The 16,036-nt window shown below is 37.9% G+C and overlaps 1 protein-coding gene across 1 annotated transcript in view; it reads left to right on the top strand.

Annotated features, from left to right (window-relative positions):
* Window positions 1-4,381: 4,381 nt before the first annotated feature.
* HAO1 (hydroxyacid oxidase 1) overlaps window positions 4,382-16,036 on the top strand; it is a 49,138-nt gene continuing 37,483 nt past the window's right edge. Inside the window, exons 1-2 of the mRNA XM_015813541.1 lie at window positions 4,382-4,518; window positions 14,303-14,454. Of these exons, the coding sequence (XP_015669027.1) occupies window positions 4,382-4,518; window positions 14,303-14,454 (289 nt within the window). The remainder of the gene's footprint in view (window positions 4,519-14,302; window positions 14,455-16,036) is intronic.

The following is a 16,036-nucleotide window of genomic DNA, read 5'->3' as shown; positions in this document are numbered from 1 at the left end:
TTTTATTGCATCAGCCATACCATAAACTGTATGAAGTGGTCATTCTGTACAACTGCAAATTGTCTGTGTTGCAAGAAAAGATTTTTTGTGGGCTTGCTGGTACAAGTTAATTCCAAAATGTATAATTGAAGACAAAAATCTAGAGGACTGACGGCAGCTTAAGACAGTAATAAGGTTTTACTGTTTGATATGCTTGAACAGATAACTCAGTTTATAGCTTTCAGAGGTCTTTGACCCCCAATTGCCTAAGGCACTTCCTACAGGCTTCAGAGCTGTGATATGTTGTGTATTTCAGGGGAGATCATAGTATAACAAGAGCTATGTTTACAATATAGTTTACAAGCTGCAAAGTTTTACTTTCAGCATACTTTCTTGAAAGCCAGGAAGAGATTTTTAAGCATGGATGTGGCTTTCTTACAACAATCAGTTTCATATCCATTGTCCCAATATTAATCTGTTAGGTAAATATCACGGTATCTGATTTGTTGGCCATATTTAGCTTTCTTTGGATCAACACTGCTTTGATATAACATTAGTTCCTTTATGTATTCCAATTCATTCGACAATGCAGGAGAAGACTGAAAAAATGTTACTGCAAATTTCTTAATGTAAACAGAAAGTCTGGATGCATAAATTGCCTGTTAATTTGTCCTCAATAATCAGAGTATTTATTCAGTCCCATAGTTGTCAAAGTTCTATATAGTGTAAATATGTAAAGTGATAATATAAGTATCAGTATTCCCTTGTAAGGTTATGCAAGTGTTGAATGTGTTATGATGAAATTGGTTTATAAAAGAAGCAACTCAGAACAGTGTTATTTCCCTTTGTTTTAGAGACAATTATTTTCAGTGGTATCCAGAGAATTAAAATGAATGTCAGGATCATTGCTGAACATGCTATTCAACTTTCCAGTTGAGAAATATTTTAAGCCTAAGAAATGATAGGCTCAGACGAAAGCAGTAAAAATAAAGCCCTATATTTGCTTTATGCGCATGCTGTCATAATATTTGTCAGTTGTGTCCTCTGTTGATTAGAACGTTAACTTTTTATTGCACTAAAATGACTCCTAACATCTATACAACTTGCTTAGTAAAAGACCTTTTTAAACAAGTTTTAGTAAAACTATCCATTGCACTTTGTTAATATTACAGGACAAATAGATTTAAGTGCTTGGGGGGAAGAAGCATTTAGAAGCAAATAAATATTTAAGTGTACATACCTAATCTGCTGTGGTAATACTTATTAAAAAAAATACATGCTTGAGAATCTTAATGTAGCACAGTTAAAGAAACTGATAGTTCAGCATCTGCATTTACCAGCAATTTTTTCATGCTGTTAAAAGCATCAAAAAGATAAGTTGCTAGCCAGTTATTTGATTGAAACCTTAGTAATGTGATAATGTAAAACAGGGGTGTCAAACTGGCAGCCTGTGGGCTGGATGCATCAAAGGCAAAAACCATCACGATACGTCAGGATATGTCAATGTGACGTGATCGAGTTTGACACCCGTGACGTAAAAGATTTGGGTTCAGGGTTGGTTTGAGAAACTGGTCCACGATGGTTGTGTCCTAAACATGTGTCCCTGGAACTAAATTCAGTACGGTTTACTTTTAAGTAAAAAGAATTGAGAGTTAAATACTCTGGGCTCAGTATGGCAGTCTTCCTTATTTTCACAGTCTTCCTTATTGTCTTCCAATTTTTTTTACAAAGTAAAAGTATTAAGACCTTAGTTCATAAGATTTCAGTTCATTCTTGGTTAGAGAGTTGATGTCTTGATATCTACATGGATATACAAACCACGGTTTTAAGCTGGCTTATAATAAAGATGACTACAAAGCATTCCCAAGGAATTTATTAAATTTGAGGGGTTTTTTTTAACACAGAAAAAAGTGAAACAATTTTGAAACAGTAGTCACTATAGCCTCTACTCATCCATAAATTTGAATGTATAGATGCTTATCTTTCAAAAGCAGCAAGTGGAGTAAACTAATTCATTTTAAGACTCTTAAAAGAGTTAATATTTGGCAAGTAAACTACTTTGCTCAGATGTCGCTATTTTACATCAAATTTTAAAAAGCAACAGTGCCATTCGTGTTTCGAAATTGTTACTTTAAACGAACACTTGCTCAGTTTTTAGTTTAGTTTGGCATGATTTTTATGTAAAACATTTATGTTAAAATGCTGCTTTATTAATTATAAACTTGATTATATATTTCTGTGTTCACTTGATGTTTGTTTATTTAAGGTGTTTAGAATTCATAATCACATTCACTCCTCATCTTCCTCCCCGGTACTCTATCTCAACTGTTGCTTCAGTTCCCAGACATCCTCTGAAAGCCGGGGGGGGGAGGGCTCAGAAGGATCAGGGAGAGGTCGCACAGGAATGTTCCAGTTCAAAGCCATTGTCACCTGCTCATTCCGGGCATTGATCGAGACCTTAATCATCATGTACTAGACCAGGGGTGTCAAACTCAGTTTCACTGAGGGCCGCATCAGCATTGCGGTTGCCCTTGGGGGGCCGGGTGGGTGTGGCCAGAGTGGGTGCAGCCTACTGGGTGGGCGTGGATGGAGTGGGTGTGGCCTACAGTGGGCGTGGCCAGTTCTACATCATTCGCATCAAGGGTGCCTGTGGGGGCGTGGGCAGGAGTGGGACAGATCTGAGGGTCTCTGGCAGAAGGGGGTGGGATCGGGGCAAGTGCCAAGGCATGGTCCACTGGGGCAAGTGCCAAGATGGCCACCACAAAATTGTACATTGGCTCCTGGCTGGCCTGGGCCAGGGCCAAGGCAGCGGGGGCCGTTCCCTCACTGTTTCCAGGATGGCTTTGCGGGCCACATGAAACCACTTCGTGGGCCGCATCCGGCCCCCGGGCCTTGTGTTTGACATGTCTGTACTAGACCCTCAGGATTAACCCCCAATTTCCTTTGGAACCAAGTAGGTTCCATTCAGCCCTCATGACTGACTGATTTAATAGGGACACCCAACCTAATATCTGTTATATATGCCAAGTCACGAACAAGAGAGGTTTAATTATTGGTCAACCTGGCATTCAATAGCAGTAGTTGGAAGCCAAGGTCTGATAACCAGACATAAGGAAATAGCCTTGGCATCAACTGGAGACACTGAAATCGTCTTCCCCAGGACCAGCTAGCCGTGCCATATCTCTTGTCCTAGATAGTGTTGTCTGCTTCTTCTCTTCCCAAAAGGCCAAGTCTCCCTGACCTGTACTATCCATCCCATTGATAAAGGCCTCCATCCAATCCTAAACTAACAATCTTTCTCCCTCTCTGGTTAGCCAGTTCCTGTGAATTGCTTCTGATGTAGCATGCAGTGATCTGCCAGTCAGCTGCATTCCCATCACACATCCTCACCACATTCCCAAATCCCCTCTCCCACTCTCATAAGGGGTTATGAGGGGCAAAATAGGTGCTCACCACTGGCTGCAGCAACCCAGAAATTACAGTTTCTCCTCCACATAACACCCAGAGGAAATCTAGGTGATCTCATCATTTGGCTCCAAATACTGATTGAAAATCCTTTCACTTGTCATTCCAAGTCATTCAGTGCTGCACAGAAGAGTCCTTGGGCACATGCTGCCAAAAGGTGGCACGAATGGATACATTTCTTTTGCAGTCAATACCATTTGTAAAAGACAAAATGGCTTCCGCTCAGAGTGACAGACTCCATGGCAGGTGCAGGGCAGAAGCCAACCTCCAGCTCTGCTACTGGGCCAGTTTTGCTCCTTGGCACTCGCCCATGGCAACCAGAAGCCATAAATCTCTGAATTCAAGCTTCTCTGTGTTGCCACCATTGCTGTCCACTAGCTGATTGACAGTATCCCCAACTCTAATCTGGAGCACCTCTAGATCATTTGATTGAGTGCCATAGTTACTGTTTTTTTCTGAGCTTGAAAAATGTTGTACCTAGGTCACCTTAAAGGGCCTAGCTATGGTCACCTCCAACAATAATTGCTAACTCTTTTGATGCAGATTGGATTTGCTCTTTTTATTTATTTGTATTCCTTTTTTAATTAAAAAGAGCAAAACAGAAACAATAGTGATGGTATCATTGGGAAAGCGAAGGAAAAATGCTTTGACAAAAAGAAAAAATACAACAAATACATGTTGTAATTTGTCTAGAGTGGATTATGCCACTATTGAATATTCACTATATAGATATATTACTTCGTTCTGTATTTCCTTCTCTGGTACACCATAGGGACATCTTAATTTAGTGAATGTCAAAGTCCAAAAGAATAGTCCGGAAATTTATTATTTGGGTTGCTTAAAAAGAGTGTTCTGAACTTTGCTTTTGTTTAATGATTAACAAGTTGAAAACTAGCAGAACTAAATGATTTAAAGACAAAACAGAGTGATCTACATCATGTCTGAAAGACCAATTTGCATTGCTGATTTTGAAAAGTTTGCTAAGAAATTTCTTCAAAAGTCTGTGTACGATTACTATAAGTCTGGGGCTGATGATCAGCAAACCTTAGCTGAAAATGTAGCTGCATTTTCAAGGTAATTAACAATTCATATTTGTATTTAATAGGTTGTAATTTAATTAAAGTAGAAATGAAAGTGCAGTACTTGAAGTACATTCATGATGGGAATAGGTTATACTAAAAGTAAATTGGTCATCTATAATTTGAGCATTCATCTGCTTCTTTCAACTCTGGATATCAAGGGATATCATGAAACAGAATTCAATTTTCATATGAAATATTACAGTTTTGCAAGTCATTACCCTGGAATTGGAAGAGTCTTTGATCTCGGAGCAAAAAAATTATGTTGTGCTCAGAAAGCAGCCCTGTGACTAACACATTGCCGTTATATCTAACAAAATAATGTGTGTTCAAATGCTTGTCTAGCAAAAAATACTTTGTAATATGAAAGTCAGATAATCATAAGTCTCTGATAACTACCCAATCCTTATATCAAATGTTCAATTACTAATTTAGGGAAAAATATTTTAGATTTGTTGTTGTATTAGAGCAGGGCTTCCCAACCTGGGGTGCTCACACCCCCTGGGGTGACGAGACAATATTCCAGGGGGTGCGAAAACTTAGGTTTTCAAAATTATAGTTTATATGCATCTTAAATGGACTCCAGAAGGTGATAAAGGACAGGAAGACCTGGAGGAACGTTGTCCATGGGGTCGCGATGGGTTGGACACGACTTCGTAATTAACAACAACAAAAATGCATAATTCGTTGCCATTATTTCGAATTTTTGTAAGGGGTGCAAGAATATATCAGCAGTGTTTTAGGGGTGCGAGGTATAGAAAAGGTTGGGAGTCGCTGTATTAGAGGATTGGAAAGTGACATTTTTTCAGTTGGTGGGGGACTGAGAAATTATACAATATTTTTATTTGTGTTCTTGATAAAAGAGGTAAGTATAATGGAAAATTATTGGTAAAACAAGAATGACCAAGGAGAATTTGAATGTGGATTAAGTTGTTCAATATGTGCATGATCCTGGGTTAGTGGGAAATGTTTTATTTATTGTGATGCCTAATTTAGCCAAATGTCACATTTTTTTCATTTCCAAACTGTTGTTACTCAGCTATCATGTTTAGATAAAGTCAAGAGTCACAAAAAGCATCAAAGCTCTCATACCCTTTCAGCTACAAATTGCCCAGCCAGATGCAGAAGGATGGACTTGCAATAGTGGCAAATATCTGTATCTCAGGTGTAGGATGACGGTGAAGATTTGTTCTCCAAGCTTGTGGGTTTGTTTCGGCATGTTTCCGCATATTACCAGGGTAGGTAACATCTTCAGCGGAGTTTAAGAGATGTTGGTCTCAGTGTTCTGTTTATAAGGACTTTGTGTGGGCAGTAGTTTTTGTGATGAGTCAGCTGTGGGTGTGTCAAGCAGTACCAGTTCGATTGGAGCATCACAAAAATTGGCCATGCTACCACCTGCTACACTTGTGAGTTCATCGAAGCCTCGCACTCCACAAACAATTCCATCAACAGACACATTGACCTACAACCAGCCTACGAACCCTTCAGAATCCAAATCAACCTCACAATCAAGCAGAGACAGCACTGACCCTCAACCAACCCACGCAATCCCCCCAACCAGCACCTCCCAATGACCCTCATCTGATGTAACCTCCCCATCACAAGACTCGCTGATGATGCATACCTGACCCATCATAAGACCCATTAGAAGACCCTCACTTGGCACACACACACCTGACCTGTCACAAGACCTACTGCCCACACTGCCCACCCATCACAAGATCTACTGTCCTTATAAACAGAAGAACGCTGACACAGACATCCCCTAAACGCCACTGAAAATGTTACCTAGCCTGGTAACGAAATGTTCGGAAACCAACTCACAAGCTCGTAGAATGAACCTTCACCCTCAAGGATGGACTTGATAAAGAATCAATCATTTTTGCAAGCTAAATCCCACCTTTATATAGTTTCTGGAGTTTTTAGAATGTCAACATGCATGTAGAAAAAAGATACACAATGCTACCTCAGTACTCATCGTTAATTGATTCCGGGAGGTGCGATGAGTGCCAAAATGAGTACCAAACAATTTTCCCCCCCTTAAGGAATAATGTAGTGAGTCACAAGGCAGCTGACATCGTCACATTCTAGGTTGTGTGTCGAGTACCAGGACAACATTTTTGCATCAAGATGCATTGAGTACCAAGTTCAATGAGTTTCAAAGCAGCTGAGTACCAAGGTATATCATCGGAGGGTTGTTAAGAATTTTGCTTCTAATTAGCTGTAATCTGAAGGCAAATGTTGCAATGCTGGATCTGCAGATGTAGAGGTGGTCACAAAGATGGCAAGAGTATACATTTTTGCTCTGGGTTAGATCCAAAATAAATTTGTTGAAACTCTCCTCCGTAATCTTGACTCTTTTCAGGTCATGTATAGATGGCAGTGCCTTCTGAAATACCTCTTCCAAAGAGGTCTCTTCTGACTGGTGGTAACAATTCCTGTCCACAATTGTTAGTGCTCCATCAGAAAATTCAGTTCCTATTTCATTTCGGTATTCAGAAAATTACTGGTAGCTAAATAGTTCTGTACAAATTCTTAGATAAAGACACAGAATTCCAGCTTATTATTTACTTTCATTCTCATTTCAGTGATTAGGTTGAAATTGGGAGAGTTATAGTGCTCATATCAGTTTAACTGATGATACCATCTTCAAGCAGTGCCCAAAATATATATCAGAGCTGTACTGGGATGGCATTTCTTGGCCATTTAGTTGAAAGTTCTAAGAAGGAATAAGTGGGCCAAAATAATAGTACCTGAACTATATCCACCTTGCATTTCCTAAAATAGTATGAATATGATGCTAAGCGAGCTATAACAAATAAAATAGGTTATTGGCATAATTAATGCATGTTGCTTCTGTGTCCATTTATATGTATTTATAATTATACTTAATAGAAATAAAAATGCTGAGCATAGATTATATATGTAATTAAACAGTTTCATAACATTAATTTTGTCTTGAATAAAATAAGCTCTGTATTCTTTATTCTCTGTATTGAAATTGTGCATGTCAATCATTAGTTTTGCTTCTTGAAAAGTCTTTAAAAGATCAAAGACAAAACTTGCAATTCATCTGTAACTGGGCAAAAATAATTTGATTTTCAACAACTTTTTCAGTTTAATCTTTTTTATGATAACTTTATTACACGTTAAGCATGAAAGATAAAACTAACGAATACTAATAAGATGAGAAAAAGAGAAAAAGTAAAGAATGAAGCCAAAAGTATAGAAAAGAAGGAAAGAAATATAAAGAAATGAGTTCTGATTTTCTTTTCCAGCAGTTATAAATTTAAATTGATCTCTTACTCCATGGTTACAATTTTTTCCCATCATTTTTTCTGATCATCAAACCCATATATCATAATTTCATTTTTTTCCAGTTTCATGTCAAAAGTCCAAAAGGATTTCTGATCAGAATTAATCAGTTATCTTTTTTCTAATCAAGGCTTTCAATTTAGCCATCTCAACAAGCTCATCATTTTCATCTACTTTTCTATTGTGGGTAATGTCAGATCTTTTCGCTGTTGTGTATATAAACGTTTTGCTGCTGTTTTCATATATAACAATTTTTCCCCAAACTTTTTGTTAATCTCAAAAGAAACATCTCTGGCTTCAGCTGTATATTAATGTTTAAAATGTTCTGAGTTAATGTACATATTTGCATGCAATTTTTTAAAGTTTTTTTTACATATCCACTAAGCAAAAAAATCCTCCCTTGTTCAACATATATTTGAATTGCCTTTATCATTTTTTCAAAGTGGACTAACCCTTGATCAATAGTTTAAAAGTGGACTAACCCTTGATCAACCGACTTCCAGTTCCGTAGCGCGGCGCTTGCAGCTGTGTGAAGAGACTGCTCTCTTCGCCAGCTGATTCTCCACTGCCGGTAGACCCTTAATCGGGTCGAAAAGCCGCCCTGGAGGGGCAGCTACTGTTGAGGTCCTCGTCGTCCGTGGGAGAGCAGCAGCTTCTTCCACGGCCCGAGATTGCTCCTTTGGGCTGACGGTGGAAAGACCGGCCAGTAAAATGGCCGTTCACTTTGCTGCGGTAACCAGAAGTCAGAAGAACATCTAAGCGCAGGAACCACCGTGGCGGAGCTGGGTGAGACTTTTTCCCCCCTCTTCCTATCTTGGTTCTCCTTTTTCTTTTGTGCCTGTAAAAAGCACTTTTGAAATCATTTCCCTGCTCTAAGAAAGTGGCGTTTGTGAGTGTGGGAAAAGAAGCTTAAATGGACTGAATTAATTTCAAGTGACTTTTTTTCTATTTTTATTTTTTTTATTCACTTTGGGGTCCTGGAAAAAATTTCTTAATATTGAATTTACTACTGGACTTTGTCTACATCTTAAGAATTTTCCTTTTTTGTGTGTTTTCTGATCTTGTTAACGTTATTCCTGGTGTCTGGGAGGAGATTTTATATTTTACTGAGGACACCTTGTGGAAAAAGTCAAAATTGCAACTGCTTTTTCTGATGGTGAGACTGACTTTGACCTTCAGATTACCATAAAAGGGAAAACACAAAGAAACTTAACAGCTGTATTTGTGGGGGTGGATACTGATTAAATGTTCCTGGAACACAGCCTCTACTAAAAGATATAGACTGTTTCTAATTATTTTTGAAATGGAGAAACCCTATGTTCAACTTGACTATAAACTCATAGTGGAAAAACTTTATGAAGCTACTGACCAAACACGTTTGCAAATAAAAGAGTGCACTATAGCAATAAGAAACAGAAATTCTTCTTTGAATCTACAAATTGACCCCCAGACTCTATATGAGCATTCTACAGACCAAAAAACAACAGAAGCGGAACCAACTAAGATTAAAGAAGATTCCACTTTACTTCATACGCATCCTGATGAGATCTCCGAGGAACCAAAAAGGACTGTAATTAAACCACTTACAATTCCAAAACCAACAGAAATGGATAGACAAGCTCAACTAACCGAGAACTATGGTAGCTTGGATAAGCAACTATTAACTACAAAGTTGGACATAACTGAGTCTGTTATTCAACAGTTTCAAATGTGGAGACTTGACTCTTTAAAACAACAAGGGATTACTTACAACGGAGCTAGGTGTCTAAAACAGAAAAGGGGTCGCTTTTGTTTGACCCAAAGGATACTACATGGCACAAAAAGTGATTTGTGCATTGATCTAGAGGCGTTGCTATGGAAACCTGTCTGGCATAAAAAGAAAGCTAGAATAAGATTTAAGAGTGTGACTCAAGGCTCTATATAACGGGTTTAAAAGGCTTATTAGATATGGATTGATTTATGGTTTAAGACAAGATGTTAGATTGAACAAAAATTAACTAAAGATTTGAATTTAATAAGATGTTTGTCTTTGGGAGGGGGTTAAAGGAGTTTGACACAGATATTGAGGGATTGATAGATTATAAAGTATAATAGAGTAGAAAGGTATTTTTCTTTTTTCTTTTTGTTTTTTGTTTTCTTTCTCTTCTTTTTTGAACTAATATTTTTGTTATTAGAAATGATAGTTATTTTGTAATGGAAGAAGAATAAGAAAAAAGAAGAAATGATATTAATAAATGATTATTGATTATGTTAAGGAAAAAGGGAATGGAGAGACACCTGAAGTGTTAATTATGTATTTATATTAGCAATATGGAATATAGCAATTGAAATAGTAAAGCTTAATACAGAATTTGAACTTATTTAGATGAAATGTTATTGATGATTGTTTTGATTGACTTAGTTGTATTGAAATATATTAACTTGAATATAATATATTATTAGAGGGAATAGAGAGGGGGTTTCTAATGATTTAATCTGAACTATATGAGTATGACTTTGTTTTTGTGCAATTGACTACCCTGCCACCACTTTGATTCTTAAGCACTTGTTTGTAAAATGAAAAAACTAATAAAACTTGTTTAAAAAAAAATAGTCTAGTCAACCAATATTAGTTAAAGCAAAACTTTAGGGAAAGATGCTCTCATTCTTTAAATTCAAGAACTGTACACTAGACTGGTCAATCAAATCCTAGACAATAGCAAGGGCAAACCACTTTTGTATTGTCCCTGAAGAAGTGAAATGCACAATGGATTGACCCTCCTACATTGGATTCTAACCAATGAAGGGAAGCTGGCTGAGTAATGGGAATTTTAGGACGAAGTAACCCCATTATCTTGAAGTTCAGGATTCTACAGAAAAATAAATTAGGATACTTCGGCATGTACATTAGATTTCAAAACAGCTAACTTGAACTAGAGAAATGTTAGGCAGGGTCTCAGAAGAAATCCTCAGGTCAAAAAGAGCTCAGGGGGATTGGGGATTTCTGAAAAATAAAACCCTAGAAATACAATCACAATCTGTACCAGTGAGAAAGAAAGAACTCTCTATACCCTAGGAGCTTTTGATTAACCTAAGAGTTAAAAGAAAGATATATAGGAAATGGAAGGTGGGTGTAATAACTAAGGATATTGGTTCCACAAGAGAAGACAAGAAAGAACAGGCAGAAAGTAAGCAGATTTCACTTGGACACGAGGAAAAAAAGTTTTAACACTAAGAGTATTCCACAAAGGAGCAAAATTACTTTGGAAAGTGTGGTCTCACTTTGTGGGCAATATTGGACAGCCATTTTAAGAAGAGATTGGATTGGTACAAAGTCTCCTGCTTGAGAGGGGGGTCAAACTAGAAGATCTCCATGGTCCCTTCCAACTGTGTCCTATTCTATTCTATTCTATTCTATTCTATTCTATTCTATTCTATTAATACAACTTAAATTTAGTCACTGAGACACAGAATTTCGTAATGTTTCCATATACCAAGACCTTACTGTGATGGGCAGATTTGGGCACATCAACAGGTTATGATCTTGAATTTTGGAATGGTGGCTCATTCTGTTGTTAACAGTATATTTTATATTTTTCCATTCAAGTTCAAGAAAAAAAATTATGGAAGATGCAGCTGGGAGCATATTACAGAGATAAAACTGACATATTTATCTTTCAGTTCAGACAGAAAGATTAAAAGCAGGGTATTACTGGATTATTATTTCTGTGCTTTTTACAACCAAGCAATGTCTACAGTAATTCTAAAAAATGTTAATAGGGAGGGAGGAAGAATTAGAATAAAATAAATGAACCCTTTAATAATGCAGAGAAAAGCTTGTATAGGTTTTGAAAATCAAGTGTCTTAGCCAAACTGCAATAAGCCTCTTCTTACAACTGCATATTATCTTTAACAACAACAACAACAAAAAACACACATGGGAGTTTGCTCAATGCAAGTATTTTTTAAAAGTTTAATAATATAGTGTTTTGAAGTCTCCTAAACAATTTGAGATTATCAGGGTCTTTTAAAGTCCAAAATAGTTTGGGGGGAACTAAAAGAAGATGTCATCTTCAATTTTTGATAGATTCCAGGTTTCTTTCAGCCAGCTCACTATTTGAAAATTGATTTTTTTTAATGAGGTCATGGTGCTGATGGCATTTTGACATACAAGAAAATCAATTTAAAACATCTTATTTCAGCATGTTAAATTGAGAGTGAGCGAAAATGATCAGATAATGAGTTCTGATAGATTGTATCTTTGACTTTCTAAAGGTCTTTAGAAAATAGGATGCTCTTCACTGACAAAAAGGAGGCCCTCAAAACAGCTTGTTTAACAACATTAATCATAGTAAGCAATATTGTTGCTTCCTGGAGCTGAGTGCTACCGAGATTTGTTAAAATGTGGGAGATGGTAGTGGTGATGATGGGTGCCGAAAGCATATGATAAAGAATTATTAGGTTAAGCAGATGTTTTTTCTGTTAATTAGAATGATTGGGAAATAATGATATTAGTGATGGGTTGATGCTAAAGGTAAATTAATTAAATTCTGGGGCTTTGATGTATTGTGCTTCCAATATTTCTGTGTATATGTGGGTTCAAGTCAGTGTTGACTCCTGGTAATCTCTTGAATAAGTCCCTGCAGTTTCCTTGGCAAAATTTTAGAAGATCTTTAGATCTTTCTTCTAGGACTGAGACTGGCCTAAGACCACTCTGCAGACTTCAAGCCTAAGGCAGACTTAGGCTTCCCAGTTTACAGTTTGGTGTTAACCACTATACCTTTAAAGTTTGGGTGCGGAGAGAAGCCAGCATTAGGGGGTCAGAATATAATGCTTTTAAAGCAAACCAAAATAATTTTATAGATGCTTTGGTGGTATCAGGATTAGACCAGCTGTTTTGAATACCTAACATTTTTCAATATGATTGTCTTTATCCTGGGAGTTACCAAAGATATCTTGGATCTGAAAAGGTTTTCTGCATAACCTAAGTCAGTTCCTGGAATTCATATGGCTGTCCAGATAGCACCTCTTGGTCACATTCCATTTTCATATCTTTCATGGGGATGAAAAAAGGGATAGACAACATTTTGGACTGTAATTGGTACATGGGCTGTATACTGGAGAGACATGTTTCCTCCTCCTTTTTTTCTTCTTTGTATTTTTATATTATTTATAAAAAAATTATATTATAAATTGTATTAAGGATTTTGATTACAATAGTAAAAAAACTAATGCAACCTAAACTTAAAGAAAAGGAGACAAAAGATTATAGTAAAGAAAAGAAATATGTAAAAAAGTGATTTCAACCTTCATTACAACAAATGTAGTAACTCTTCACTCCCTGTAAGTTTACAAATAGATATCTCTTCATCGCATTCTGTCCTTTAAAGCAGTGGTTCTCAACCTTTTTAATGCCGCGACCCCAACCGGTGGTAAGTCGAGGACTAAACCGGTCGTAAGTCGAGGACTAAACCGGTCGTAAGTCAAGGACTAAACTGGTCATAAGTCGAGGACTACCCAACCGGTCGTAAGTCGAGGACTTTCCCTGCCCGGGAGCGCTGCGCATGCGTGGTTCCGCCCCCTGCGCCAGCTGAGGCGTAGCTGTCAAGCGGCAGAGACGGAGCAGGCCGACCACCAGCTGGCCCAGCCCAAGGGAGGTAAGGCACCCGCCGGAAAAGGGGAAAAAATGGCGGACAAAAAAAATGGCGAACAGCCTTGCTTGGCGACCCCCATGAAATGGTCGATCGACCCCAAATGGGGTCCCGACCCACAGGTTGAGAACCACTGCTTTAAAGGGATCTGCTATGTTTATGAGCAAGATGGTTAATCCTTTAGTCTCCTAATGCTCAAACCCATGGAGGACCACTGTCCTGTGGTCTCCTCACAAGGAGCAGCCATTCAGAGGACATGTGGGCAATCTCCCCTCCTCTCCTTGTCCAGGGAGTTTCCAAAGAACCAGTTTACTCATCAGTTATTTGGTTTTTGTTGTGATTTCTGGTCTCACAGAGACTTCTTCTGTTCACCATGCTCCCCCTGAAAATCCCTGGAAAACCACGCTTCAAAAAGAAGAAAAACTAGACTTGATTTCATTTAAATCAAAGAATATGCGATTACTTTCCAGTAATGTATTATGTAACCGGTGACATAAAAACTACAATTTGATAACTACTCTTTCACAAACTGTACATCCTGGCACTAGAACTTGGTTATTGAAATTCTAGCTCAAACTCTTTGACACTTGGCAACTTATCATGCTGCTTTTTATTTATTTGCTCTCCATTTCCGGCCATGTGTAACTAACAAAAGCTGATGTCAGTGGCTTGGTCATTTCCAGATTTCAGCATTTGATGAGTCATTTTAAAAACCAAACTTGCTTTCGGTTAATATTGGAGACAGCAATTTATTGTGTCTGCATCACAAATCTTGTATTCTAAATAAACCCTTGCTGTAAATTATTTACTATCAGACCTTTTCCATCCATGCAGATTAAGACTATACCCCCGGATGTTGAAAAATGTGTCAACCTTGGACCTGTCAACTTGTGTCTTGGGAGAGAAAATCAGTATGCCAATATGCATTGCAGCCACTGCCATGCAGTGCATGGCTCATGCAGATGGGGAAATTGCAACTGCTAGAGGTATGTTCTAGGTTTGGAAATTCCTTGTAAAAAAATTCAGCAGGGAAGACAGTCTGTTAAGTGAAGAATTCAGAAATGTCTTCGTACAAATTAAAGACATCTTATTTTGTCCAATCTGTTTTGCCTATTTTGCCTAATAATCTTAGTTTGCTTAGGGAAATTAATACTGTATCCTGTGTTTTATTTCCAAGCAAAGCGTTATGCAACATGGCAAATAAAGTTATAGGGATGTAATATTTAGAAACTAATCAGGAAATGTCTACGGAGATTCTCAATCGTCCAAATTATGGTTGTCCCAAAGGTGCTTTTTTCACGAGGCTTTCTTGTTTATAATAATAATAATAATAATAATAATAATAATAATAATAATAATAATAATAATAATAATAATAATGATGATGATGATGATGATGATGATGATGATGATGATGATGATGATGATGATGTTGGAAGGGACCTTGGAGGTCATCTAGTCCAACCCCCTGCTACGCAGGAAACCCTATACCATTTCGGACAAATGGTTGTCCAGTCTCTTCTTGAAAACTTCCAGTGTTGGAGCATTCGCTGCTTCTGGAGGCAGGTTGTTCCACTGGTTAATTGTTCTAACTGTCAGGAAGTTTCTCCTTAGTTCTAGGTTGCTTCTCTCCTTGATTAGTTTCCATCCGTTGCTTCTTGTCCTGCCTTCAGGCACCTTGGAGAATAGCTTGACTCCCTCTTCTTTGTAGCAGCCCTTGAGATATTGGAACACTGCTATCATGTCCCCCCTCGTTCTTCTCTTCATTAAACTAGACATACCCAATTCCAGCAGCCGTTTCTTATATGCTTTATCCTCCAGTCCCCTAATCATCTTTGTTGCTTTTCTTTGAAGACATTTCACTTCTCATCCAAGAAGCTCTTAATAGCCCTCTCTCAACATTTGCAGCCCTCTCTCAACAGAGTGGGAGGGATATGACATCATTTATCTCCAGTCTCCAACACAGTCCTTTCAACAGTTCCAAGAAGGCTCCACACCCATTTGCATTACTCAGGTGACCCTGAAGACACAGATACGCCTCCAGGGGCTTCAACGACTTGCTAAAAGAATGCAAATGACCAGCTGTCTGCAGGGAGTATAAATCATTCTATTCCCCACCATCCAGTCAGAGCTGAAGAAGCTTCTTGGATGAGAAGCGAAACGTCTTCAAAGAAAAACAAGGGAGTCCAATTGCCTTGTGAAAAAAAGCATCTTTGGGATAATCAGGAAATGCTTTTACAATCTAGGACTGACATCCTTTTTTAGGTTTAGAACCAGTATTAATCTGCTAAGCTAGAGCTGAGGCAAAAGTAAGGTTCAGTTGGCACACCATAATAGGGCTACTTTTCTGAAAATAAGACACCACATGTAATCCATGTAGACTGAGTAAGCAGGTCCTGAAAACACCAGCTGAAAATTGTTATCCGCAATAGCATTCACTTTGGGATAAATGTGCAAAGTGTCAAGAAAATAAAAAGTGTTCCATATTTGATTCTCCTGGGACATTTTACTAAATATACACCATCATTACACTAGAGTGGGAACTTAACTACTTTATTCCATGGCTCT

The sequence above is a fragment of the Protobothrops mucrosquamatus genome, unplaced genomic scaffold, assembly GCF_001527695.2.
Source record: "Protobothrops mucrosquamatus isolate PMUCROS unplaced genomic scaffold, P.Mucros_1.0 scaffold166, whole genome shotgun sequence".
In the NCBI taxonomy this organism is placed as follows: domain Eukaryota; kingdom Metazoa; phylum Chordata; class Lepidosauria; order Squamata; family Viperidae; genus Protobothrops; species Protobothrops mucrosquamatus.
Note: the sequence above shows the minus strand (reverse complement) of the source record. Positions and strands in the feature narration are given on the sequence as shown.